General features: G+C 42.5%; 2 protein-coding genes across 2 annotated transcripts in view; one reads left to right on the top strand and one right to left on the bottom strand.

Moving 5' to 3' along the window:
* LOC113807506 (pancreatic lipase-related protein 2) overlaps nucleotides 1-7,808 on the top strand; it is a 9,005-nt gene extending 1,197 nt beyond the window's left edge. Inside the window, exons 2-9 of the mRNA XM_070140188.1 lie at nucleotides 33-123; nucleotides 415-569; nucleotides 1,301-1,398; nucleotides 1,941-2,094; nucleotides 3,386-3,498; nucleotides 5,607-5,718; nucleotides 6,049-6,220; nucleotides 7,576-7,808. Coding sequence (XP_069996289.1) covers nucleotides 33-123; nucleotides 415-569; nucleotides 1,301-1,398; nucleotides 1,941-2,094; nucleotides 3,386-3,498; nucleotides 5,607-5,718; nucleotides 6,049-6,220; nucleotides 7,576-7,642 — 962 coding nt within the window. The 3' untranslated portion in view covers nucleotides 7,643-7,808. The remainder of the gene's footprint in view (nucleotides 1-32; nucleotides 124-414; nucleotides 570-1,300; nucleotides 1,399-1,940; nucleotides 2,095-3,385; nucleotides 3,499-5,606; nucleotides 5,719-6,048; nucleotides 6,221-7,575) is intronic.
* Nucleotides 7,809-11,034: 3,226 nt separating this feature from the next.
* LOC138866722 (uncharacterized) overlaps nucleotides 11,035-12,500 on the bottom strand; it is an 8,636-nt gene continuing 7,170 nt past the window's right edge. Inside the window, exons 5-6 of the mRNA XM_070140186.1 lie at nucleotides 12,115-12,271; nucleotides 11,035-11,895 (exon numbers count right to left, since the gene is read on the bottom strand). Coding sequence (XP_069996287.1) covers nucleotides 11,224-11,895; nucleotides 12,115-12,271 — 829 coding nt within the window. The 3' untranslated portion in view covers nucleotides 11,035-11,223. The remainder of the gene's footprint in view (nucleotides 11,896-12,114; nucleotides 12,272-12,500) is intronic.

The following is a 12,500-nucleotide window of genomic DNA, read 5'->3' as shown; positions in this document are numbered from 1 at the left end:
CAACCCAAGGCTCTCTTCTCGCCCTCCTTCAGCGCTGGCGGTCGCGGGCGTCGCATCCCTGGCCGCTCCCCCGCCCACGCCCAGAGACATTGCTCAGGATGTGTCGTTCTTCCTCTGGACCAGGTATGTGGGGGGGGGGGGTCTGTGTGTTGGGGGGAGGGGATGTGGTGGGGAGGATGTGTGTGGGAGGGGGTGCTTACAGGGGAAGGGGATGTGTGTGCCGGGGAGTCTGTGTGTGTGGGGCGTATGTGTGTGGTGTGTGCGTGTGTTCATGTATGTAAACATACACACACACACACACATATATATGTGTATATGTACTGTATATATCTATATCTATATCTATCTATGCATCTACCAGTCTATCTATCTATCTAATCATCACACTAACAAGGCCAACCGCCTCCCGCCCAGGAGCAACCCAGAGGACTGGAACTACTACCCCCTCGTGAAGGGCGACTCAGCCAACGTGGCCTCGTCTCCTCTCGACGTCTCTCTGCCGACCTACGTCCTCGTCCACGGCTTCTCTGCGAATGGGGACAGCGGGTGGCCGACGCAGGGGAAGACGGGCGAGTTGCGTCCCTTTTCGGTTCGGGAAAGGGAGGGAGTAACTGGGAAAAGTGTAGATTTAGGCGGTGGCAATAACGGAGTAACTGGGAAAAGTGTAGATTTAGGCGGTGACAATAACGGAGTAACTGGGAAAAGTGTAGATTTAGGCGGTGACAATAACGGAGTAACTGGGAAAAGTGTAGATTTAGGCGGTGACAATAACGGAGTAACTGGGAAAATCACCGAGTGTGGGTTTAGGCGGTGACAGTAAGGGTTTTCGGGAAAATACTGATGGTGAAAATAATAAGTTTTGCGTCTTTTGAATAATGGTAACAATGATGATGATGATGAAGCTAACATTACTCGGAACAAATAGAAATCGAGGTATTGTTAATGCTGAAAATTAAGGTCGAGGACTATCGTGAAAGAACTGGTGGTGAAAATAGTGATAGCTTTTCGTCTTTTATATAATACTAACAATGATGACGATGGTGAACCTAACATTACTCAGAGGGAACAAATAGAGACCGAGGTATTATTAATATTAAAAATAGTCTTTCTTACGTTATTTTCACCAGCGACTATCGTGAAAGTACCGATGGTGAAAATAATAGTTTTTCATCTTTTAAACAATACTAACAATGATGACTATAATGATCCTAACATTAATCAGAGGGAACAAATAGAGATCGAGGTATTGTTAACGCCAAAAAGTCCGTATCTTACGTTATTTTCTCCCTTTCACCCATAGCAATACTGGAACTGGCTCCGTACAACGTCATCGCAGTGGACTGGAGTACGTTGGCGGAAGCCCCCTGGTACAACGTTGCGATTGCGAGCGTCGATGAGGTAACTTGTGCAGAGAGTGAAGAGAGAAGAGAGAAGGAAACTAAGAAAAAAAACTTGTAGAAGAGGAGAGACAGACAGAGAAAAAGAGAGAGAGAATGTAGATATGTATATATATATATATATATATATATATATATATATATATATATATATATATATATATATATATATATATATAGATAGATAGATAGATAGATAGATAGATAAATAGACAGATAGATAGATAAATAGATAGATGGAGAGAGAGAGGGAGAGAGAGAGAGAGAGAGAGAGAAAGAGATAGATAGATAGAGAGAGAGAGAGAGAGAGAGAGAGTGAGAGAGAGAGAGAGAGAAAGGAGCGAGAAAGAGAGAAGGAACAAGAAAGAAAGAAAGAGAAAGAAAAAGAGAGAGAGAGAGACACTAAAACAACAATACTTAACCCCCTCCATCCCACCCTCCAAAACGCCCCCCCCCCAAAAAAAAAGAAATAAAATGAAATAAAAAATATCCCCAAACGCCTCCCCACGCCCCTCTAAACAGCCCGCCCCCGCCTCCAACCAGGTCGGCAGCTTCACGGCGTCCCTGCTCGACTGGCTCCACGCGGACGCCAACCTGGACATCTCGCGCGTCCACGTCGTCGGCCACTCCCTCGGCGCCCACGTCGCGGGGAGCATAGGGCGCCACCTCGCGTCTGCCAAGCTTCCGAGGATCACGGGTGAGATGGGGGTGGGGGTGGGGTGGGGTGAGATAGGGGTGGGGTGGGAGTGAAAGGGGTGGATTGGGTGGGTGGGGAGGGGGTGGGGTGAGGGATGGGGGGAGGTGGGGAGGGGGGGGGTGAAAGGGGTGGGTTGGGTGGGGAGGGGAGAGATGGGGAAGGGTGGGGGTGAGATGGGTGGGTGTGGGGGGCGGAGGTGGGGAGGGTTGGGGGTGAAAGGGGTGGGTTGGGTGGTGATGGGTGAGGGGGGGAGGAATGGTGATGAAAGGGGTTTGGGGGGGTGGGGGAGAGATGGGGAGGGATGGTGGTGACAGGAGAAAGAGGAAAGAATGAGGAGAAAGGGTGGGAGGGAAAAGAGGAAAGAATGAGGATAAAAGGAGAAAGGGGAGAAGTGGAAAAGAAGAAGGGAGAAGGGGGAAGAATTAGTAGAAAAGGAGGGGGAGAGGTGGAAAATTATGAGAAAGGGTGGAAAGGAGAAGGGGGAAGAATGGGGAGAAAATGAGAAGAGGATGGGGTGGAGAATGAGGGAAAAAGGTAGGAGGGAGAGGAGGAAAGAATGAGGAGAATAGGAGAAGAGAAAAGGGGAAAGTATGAGGAGAAAGGGGGAAGAATGAGAAGAAAAGGAGAATGAGAAAGGTGAATAATAAGGAGAAAGAGAGAATAAAAAAGGAGAAAGAATGGAGAGAAAGAGAAGGGAAAGGGGAAAGAATGAAGATAAAGAGAGAAGGGGAAAAAGGAAGAAGAATGAAGAGAAAAAGAGAAGGGGAAAAGGGAAAAGAATGAGGAGAAAAAGAGAATTGGAAAAGAGGAAGAGAGGAAGGGTGGGATACAGGATGAAAAGGTAAGAAGGACGGAGAAAAGTGGGTAGGAGAAGGGAAGGAATGGAGAAAGGGTGGTTGGGAGAGAAGGAGAAAGGCAGGGAATGAGAAAGGGAGAGAAGGCGATAAAGAGAAAGCGAGAAAGGGACAGCCCATGGGAAAGATAAGGGAAAGAGAAAGGAGTAGAGTTAAAGCTGGAGAGAGAGTGTGTATAAAGAAATAAAAAAAAAAATGTTAAGGAACTGGAGAAGAATTAAATCAGGAAAAAAGTTTATAAAGAAATTGAAAAAATAGGTGTTAAGGATCATTTTAGGTCGATGACAACTAAAAAAAAAAAAAAAAAATACGTACCAAATTATTACTAAACAGCAGAATCCTCACAACACAGGCACACATCCATAAAAAAATACCAAATCTAACATGAATTCATAACAATATCTCCGAACTCCCCCTTCAAAGAGGCTCTCCCATAGGCCTAGACCCCGCCGGCCCGGAATTCTACAACCAACCGGAGGAGAACCGCCTGGACCCCTCCGACGCCATCTTTGTTGACGTCATCCACACCAACGCCGGACCAGTGCTCGAGGTGAGAGGCGACGGCGAACAGCTGGTTGGAGTTGGAGTCGTCTAAAAGCACCGAGAACGTGGCTACTTGGCGTTTTTTTTTTTTTTTGTTAATTTACATTTCTGTCTTACTAGTATATCTTTCTATTTTTCTTCTTCGCCTATTATTGTTATTTGTTATTTTTAGTCATCATCATTTTGATAATTCTCTTTTTCTGACGCCCACATGCCCACACGCCCACACCTATATATATATATATATATATATATATATATATATATATATATATATATATATATATATATATATATATATATATATATATATATATATATATATATATATATATATATATATATGGTAATTTTCTATATTACGTCCGCATAACCAATATCCACGATTTTGGTATCGTTGGATTCCTCTCACTCTATACAGTGCAAATATGTAGGTTTTATTACTCGGAAATAACCATGGTTATTCACATGACTTTCCATTGCAGGGGGCTACCGCCCCCCAACCCCCGCCGAGGAAACAAACCACCACGTATTCACGGTAGGATAGAGCGCACACGAACTAGATGCGGAGCCGATAACCTACAATAACCTAGGATTTTTAGGGTACTAACCTGATTGATAGATGCCGCTCATAGTGGGGAGGGTGCTCCTTTGCCGCAGAAGGTGAAGGAGGCAGGGCGCGTCCGACAGGAGGTCCAAGACAGGAGGATACAGCGATGCTGCAGCACACAGGAAGTGGTGCAACCGCACATTCAGGTCCTGGTGGTGCATGAGGAATATGCACCGAGCCAGGTACCCTGCGAAGTGCTTCTTCCTGCGGCCACAGACATCTCTAACATTTCTTCCTGGCTGGTCGATATTTCGCGCAGGAAATCCGTCTCCGAGTACGAGCACCCTCCACACTCGGCCATCGCGGCGGCTATGGCGGACTGCTGAACGCGACGGTTATTTCGGTTAGGAATACGGATGTCGTTATTCCAGAGGACGGGAAACTCGACCTTGAGGCTATCGGTGTAATATCGAGAGGCGCAAAACCCTCCGACATCGACGATGATTGTGATGATTGTGTAACGGTTTAGCTTGCCGGGATTACGTGGTGGAGGTTTTGTTTCCTCGGCGGGGGTTGTGGGGCGGCAGCCCCCCCACCAGGAGGGGGCGGAGGGGGCGCAGCCCCCTGCAAAGGAAAGTCATGTGAATAACCATGGTTAGTTTCATTGTGCGTTATATTATTAGTGTTATTTAACCCCGAATATTCCCTGGAACCTTCCATGCCCTCCCTTGCTATCGGGGCCAAGTTTGTTGCTAACGGGGAGTTTCTAGCAATAAAACCTACATATTTGCATTGTATAGAGTGAGAGGAATCCAACGATACCAAAATCATCGATATCGGTTATGCGGACGTTATATAGAAAATTACCATATATATATATATATATATATATATATATATATATATATATATATATATATATATGCATTTATATATATATGTATATATATATTCATATATATATATATATATATATATATATATATATATATATATATATATATATATATATATACACACACCCATTAGTTTCTCATATCACTTTCCATATATTTACTTATATTTCTTTTGTACTTCATCTTGTTTCATCATTGCACTTTCCTTTGCTTTTACCTTTAGTCAACTCACCCAATCTCCTACTTCTCCTTTTATCATCCCATATTTCTCCCAAATCTTCTCAATTCCATCGTTAACTCTTATTATCCCCATTTCCCTAACCTACCAACTCACCCCCCCCCCCCCAAAGTTGCATAGGCCTAGAACAATTCCATCTTTATCACATATTATCTCCATTTCCCTAACCTGCACCCCCCCCCCCCCCAGAGTTGTATAGGCCTAGAACAATTCAATCTTTATCACTTATTATCCCCATTTCCCTAACCTGCACCCCCCCCCCCCCAGAGTTGCGTAGGCCTACAACAATTCCATCTTTATCACATATTATCCCCATTTCCCTAACCTGCACCACCCCCCCCCCCCCACCGAGTTGCATAGGCCTAGAACAATTCCATCTTTATCACTTATTATCCCCATTTCCCTAACCTGACCAACTCACCCCCACCCAGAGTTGCGTAGGCCTAGAGCTCCCGAGCGGCCACGTGGACTTCTACCCCAACGGCGGCGACCACCAGCCGGGGTGCGTCGTGCTCGGAGAGGACTGGACGGACCTCCTTGCAGGTCAGCTACGGGGGTAAAGGGAAGGTGGGAGAAGGGAAGGTGAAGTGGAGTAGGGAGGAAGGGGGATGGGAGAAGGGGAGGGGAAGTGGAGTAGAGAGGAAGGGGCGGGGGAAGGGGAGAAGTGGAGTAGAAATGAAGGGAATGAGAGAAAGGTGGTTAACCTAAACGTCAGCGCCATTTTATAAGGTAAACCATACTCTTAAGAAAACTCAGATATTTCCGAATGAATATTTACCTCCAAATCCAAATCTTACCGAATCCAACTGGCCACATTCCCGCAGAACAGAATCGAACAGGATAAGGACTTAATCTTAAATTGCTGATTCGCAGGAGGATGCAGTCACGGCCGCTCCCACGAGTACTGGGTGGAGAGCATCCTCGCCCTCCAGCCCACGGAAGCCTTCAACGCACGCCCATGCGAGAGCTGGGAGGCGTACGAGCAAGGGGCGTGTCCTGAGTGTGGGGAGAACTGCGTCGACATGGGCTTCCATCTGGTGCCAGAGTGAGTGGGGTAGGGAGGAGGGTGGGGGGTAGGGTGAGAGGAGGGGGGCTGTGGGAGAGAGAGAGAGAGAGAGAGAGAGAAAGAGAGAGAGAGAGAGAGAGAGAGAGAGAGAGAAAGAGAGAGAGAGAGAGAGAGAGAGAGAGAGAGAGAGAGAGAGAGAGAGAGAGAGAAGGGGGGCAAGGTACATATGGGTAAGTGGGGTAGGGAGGAGGGGGGGGGGAAGGGTGAGAGGATAAGGGCGAGAGGAGGGGGTCTGTGGGCATAGATGAGTGGGGTGTGGTCAAGGTGCATGTAACCAGGTAGCTCCACTTTCATTTAGCCCATTGAACCCTAAAATGAAAGGGACTTTTTCCCAAGAGTATTGTCACGGTAAGGAAGTCTATGTTGTCATAAGAGAGGAATTTTGCTTTCAATTCTTGTAAATATAACAATATCGAGTAAATGATACAAATAATTATGTATCTGGCTATATCCGGTATCTCACAACGCACTCTCGTTGGCAAGCTCTGCCCTGTTTTTAACCCAGTGAGTGTGTGATATTTATGGTGTTTTTTCTTTCGTTGCATATTCTCTGAAAGATAAGAAAATTATCAAAAATGAAACCAAGTAAGAAGAACTAGAAATAAAAATATTTGCAATAAATAAAGGTGGAAAGGCTAGGCTTTGCTCGGAAGTTGCCTATTAGGATTTCCATCAAGACGGAAGGGTGCTTCCTATGTTAAACTACCTTGGGTGAGGGATTGGGGTAGCGTATGTGGGGTAGGGGAGGGGCTGGGGTTGGATGAGTGGGGGAGTGGGCTGAGGGTGGGGGAGTGGGCTGAGGGTGGGGGAGTGTGAGGGAAAGGGGCAAAATGAGCAGGGTGTGGATGGGGGGAAAGGGTGAGGGGTGGGGGAGGGGGAGGGTAGATCAGGGTTTAAGGGTAAAGTAGGAGAATGAGGCATTTTGAGGCATTTTTAGTTTATACATACATTGTGATTTGGTTTGTATCTAACAATTTTTATTCTATCTCTACAGGTGTACACAAATTGGCATTTTCTGCTTTTTATTTTCACTGTCATTCGATTTTTAATTTTAGTTTTATATATACTTCTATTTAGATATTTGCTTCAATTTAAACTTTATTTTTATTTAATTTTACATTTTGAGGATTTCATTTTGACTTCATCTGTGTTTTCCTTTACCTATCATTTGGCTTCATTTACATATTGACTTACCTTAATTACTACTTGACTTAATTTTCCCCTTTATCAACAATTTTACCATTCACAATTTTCACCCTATTTACATACTGAATTCATCTACTTTTTCACTTTATTTACATTTCGATTTATCTACATTTCGCCTACACTTACAGAAGTGCTCAAGGGCTGTACTTCTTGACGACCAACAAACACTCACCCTTCGCTCAAGGAAGCCAGTGAACAGCGGCTGCAGATGAACATTGTTATGACTAACAGCAGGGAAAACGTTCGACCAAAAGAGAAAATGAAAAGAGAGAGAGTGAGAGTGTGAGTAACAGGGAGCGAAGCAGAGAGAGTAAGAGAGAGAGAGAGAGAGTAAGAGAGAGAGGGAAAGGGGGAGTGTGTGAGAGAGAGAGAGAGTGGGAGAGAGAGTGAGAGTGAGAGAGTGAGAGAGAGAGAGAGAGAGTGTGTGTGCGTGTGTGTGTGCGTGCGTGTGTGTGTGTGTGTGTGTGTGTGTGTGTGTGTGTGTGTGTGTGTGTGTGTGTGTGTGTGTGTGTGTGTGTGTGTGTGTGTGAGAGAGAGAGAGAGAGAGAGAGAGAGAGAGAGAGAGAGAGAGAGAGAGAGAGAGAGAGAGAGAGAGAGAGAGAGAGAGAGAGAGAGAGAGAACGAGAGAGAGAAAGAGAAAGAGAGAGAAGAGAGAAGAGAAAGAAAGAAAGCGAGAGAATCAGAGAATGTACGAAATCATCTTCTAGATCCTAGAAATACAGAAAAGATACAAAACAACCAAATAATGAATAAAAAACTATTTATAATACATTTCAACCAATAAAAATCACATGCAAGCAAATGAATCGACTCAGCTGCCTACCTACAACGTACCCCAAAACATATATTCATTAAAACAAAAATATCTAAAACGTTTATCTTATCTTATCAAATCAAAACAAACCCTTATTTGGCTGTTTAACATGTGCTCCGAAAAGAAGAAAAACAACAACAACAAAAGACAAACAAACTAATTATAAAGATATTCTTTGGTCTCAGTCATCATTATGGATATCTTTATTGTTATCATAATTATCATTGTTATTATTATTATTAATGTTCACTTTTTTTCTTTTTTGTTATTGCTATAACTGTCATTGTAATTTTTTTTACCATTATTATGAATATCATAATCATTATTAGTAGTCAATGCATTTTTTTAAAATTAGGAGTATCATTATTATAATTTCTCTTGTTTGCATTATCATCATTGTTGCTATCATTATTGTCACTATTATCATTACTATAATAATGACGATTATTGTTATAACTATCATTATCATCATGTTATCATTCTTATCATTATCATTGCTATTATCAGAATGATTTTTATGACAGATAGTATTGTCATCATTAGCAATATAATTATTATTTTCATCATTATTATTATTACTATTATCATTATTACCATCATAATTATCCTTATTACTATTACTATTATCATTATTACCATCATAATCATCATCATTATTATAATTGATAATAGCATCAAAAAATACTATTATCATCATTGTTATAATCATCATTATCATTATCATAATCATCATCATCCTTATTGTTTTACTGTTTTTCCTTGCAAGTGCTCTGTGACTGTCGAACTGGATTCTGTTTTTATTTATTTTTTCCTTTTTCTTTTCTTTCTTTTTTTTCTTCTTCATCTTCTGTTTTTATTTATTTTTTCTTTTTCTTCTTTTTTTTTCTTTTTTTTTCCTCTTTTTATTCATCTTCATCTTCCTATTCTTCTTCTTCTTCATTTTCTTACAAGTATTATTTACAAATGCAGTTTCTCACATATAAGCAGAAAAAAAAGTTAAAAACAACAACAACAACAACAACAACAAAAACTTCTTTACATTCAACTTCAGCAAAATCCTGAAACGTTACACAGCCCAGAATATCAGGGGCTACGAACACAGAGAGAAATTACACAGGTTTAGCCAGCTCGGGGGTCAGGGTGAACTGCTGAAAAAAAAAATGAAAAAACACACAAAGAATAATGCAAGAAGAAGAAGAAGGAGGAGGAGATGGAGAAGGAGAATAAGAATAAGAAGAAGGAGAAGGAGAAGAAGAGGAGGAGGAGGAGGAGGAGGAGGAGGAGGAGGAAGAAGAAGAAATAATAATAATAATGATAATAATAACAATATCGATGATGATGATAATAATAATAATAATAATAATAATAATAATAATAATAATAATAATAAAAATGATAATGATAATGATGATGATGATAATAATAATAATAATAATAATAATAATAATAATAATAATAATAATAATAATAATGATGATAAAAAAGTAAAGAAAAGAAAACGGTGAAATAAAAGACGAAACTTTAATTCCCCCTTTTACCCGTTGATTGCTCGTTAGCTCTAAAAACGGTTACTAAAGATAATGCCAAGATACAAAAGTAATCATATTATCTAATAACACTAGAATTAGAATTACGATGAGCATTGATGGTGGTGAGGTGTATTTATAGGGAAAAAAATGAGGTGGACTTTAGCTTCCAGTCTTCCCCCAGGTCATCTCCATAGTCCTCCCCATGCTCTTCTTCCAGGTCATCTCCCTGGTCCTCCCCAGGTCATCTCCCTGGTCTTCTACCCCCTCCCTCCCCCTCCTCTCCCCTCCCCTCAACCCCCTCCTTCCCCCAGCAAACAAGGTATCACTCAGCCAGTTCTCATTTGATTACCAGAAAGCTAAAAGTTGCTTTGAAAATCCCTAAGCTAAATCTGATGGATGGCGAAGGACACCTCCTCCCTCACATCATCCTCACTTCATCAATTCGTTTTTATCCTCATTTTATTCACTGATGTTATCGTTATTATTATATTGACGATTTCTTGATGCTTTTTTTCACTGGTTTCAATCTGTTTCAGTCTGGTTAGCACTCAGTGATTTTGAAACTGAAAAATAGTTGTATATGATATATATTTATTTCAGTAATGACTTTCTACAACTGCACACACCAAATCATTACGGTATAGTAAATTAATTGATATTCATAACAGAACAAATAAATGCAATTACACTTTTTGTAAAGATATAAGTAACGATTTCATTTTAACATCAACATCACAGGCTGTTTTATTGAGCAAGGCTTGTGATAAACAACAGGCAGCAACATTTCAAAGTATGCTGTGTAATACACTTTAAGATTTCATATGTACGTACATGCTTAGATCACAGAAGGGATGAAAATTAAATTTGTTAGGTTCCCCCTACACACACACACAGACAACTGATCGGAAACTCTCTAAGATCACGGATTTCTCAAAAAACAACACACCCACATGCATATATATATATGTATATATATATATATATATATATATATATATATATATATATATATATAATATAATATAAATATATATGTATATATATATATATGTATATATATACATATACATCTATATCTATATGTATCTACATACATACATATATCTATATCTATCTATCTATAAACATTTATGCACATACACACACATATATATGAGCATATATATATATATATATATATATATATATATATATATACACATAGATTGACATAGATGATATACGTATATGCCCTTATAACACCAGCAATCGGCTCTTCTTCACCTAGATGTAAGGCCGCTGCAGCCTCTGAAGATCTCCATTATATTAATAAATCAGTATTAAAAAAAAAGAAAAAAAATAGACTTCTTGCTTGCAACCTATCTTCAACATTTCTTTTCTCCTCCTCTCTCCCTGTCTCTCGGCGCCATTTCCTTTCTCCTGCAGCCTCCTCCCTAGTGCTTCGCCTCGTCCGAATCCTTAGATCCTTCGTGGAGTTCCTCGAAGCCGTCGAAGAGCTTGAACCCCGGCTGGTTCTTGGCGAACACCGTCTTGGCGAAGTCCCTGAAGAGCGAGAGTGCGATGGACTTCTTCAGTTTCTCCTCGTTCTTCCTGACGGCTTCCTCTGCTGTGTCGCCTCCTGCGTCGTCCTTGTCGTCTTTGTCGTCTCCTCCGTTCGTCTCGTTGGCGCCTTTCTTCTTTTTCTTCTTTTTGCTCTTCTTTTTCTTCGAGGACTTCTTCTTGCCCTCTTTCGTCTTCCCTTCCTTCGCCCCTTCCTCTCCTGGGGCGCCATTCTCCTCTTCCTCCTCCTCTTCTTCTTCCTCTTCCTCCTCCTCCTCCTGGCTGCCCCCCGACGCCGGGTCGTCCTCCTTCTCCTTCCGCAGCGCCTTCACGGACGGGGCGAAGGGCCCCGTCGTGGCACCAGCAGGCACCGCCAAGGAGTCGCCTCCGCCTCCAGTCTCCGTGAGTTCCTGGTCGTCCTTGAGAGTCGTCGGGTCAGCGGAAGTGGTCGTCCTGGTGGTTTCGACGACGCTGGATATCGTGCGGTGTCCGGTACGACCCCTTGCTCCGTCGCGACCTCCATCCTCGTCGTTCGGGTCGTCCCTGAAGGAGCTGGCCTCGCCGTTCTGCAGAGAAATTGGTTCTTAAACCTCAGTGTCTGTGTGTTACGCGTTTAGGGGCAGGATATCGCCTTTAAAGACATATTCTCTCTCTCCCTCACACACACACGTGCATTAGGAAACACAAAACAAAAACAAAGACTACAACACAAAGGCCGTCCCTTAACCATATCCACTCGAAACCCCCCAACTCCACTCCCGCGACGCCCACCGCTGGCCACCCACCGGAACCAAGTCGTCCGAGAGGTCAGCAGACTGTGCGGGGAAGTCCCTCCTCCTCGACTTGGCGTGCTGCAGGAAGAGCAAGTAAGGGGTCGTGTAGGTCTCTTTCTCGGGGTCGTACAGGAGGTCGTCGTCGTCTTCGTTTTCTTCGCTTTCGGACCTAAAAAAGATGGACGTGCTGACATACATATGGAAATCAAAGTGAAAAGGGGTTAATTAGAAATACAAAGAAGGGGAATTAAAATAAATTCGAATACGGTTCCTTCAAACTTTAAAACTGTAGTAGTGAGTGCACGCAAACAAGGGGCATAAAATCGACGGAATAGAGTCACGATTTTCATGTACTCAAGAGACCTCCCCAACTACTTGTAAATGGTTCCAAGTCGACA

The sequence above is a fragment of the Penaeus vannamei genome, chromosome 26, assembly GCF_042767895.1.
Source record: "Penaeus vannamei isolate JL-2024 chromosome 26, ASM4276789v1, whole genome shotgun sequence".
In the NCBI taxonomy this organism is placed as follows: domain Eukaryota; kingdom Metazoa; phylum Arthropoda; class Malacostraca; order Decapoda; family Penaeidae; genus Penaeus; species Penaeus vannamei.
This window is presented reverse-complemented; position numbering and strand designations above follow the sequence as displayed.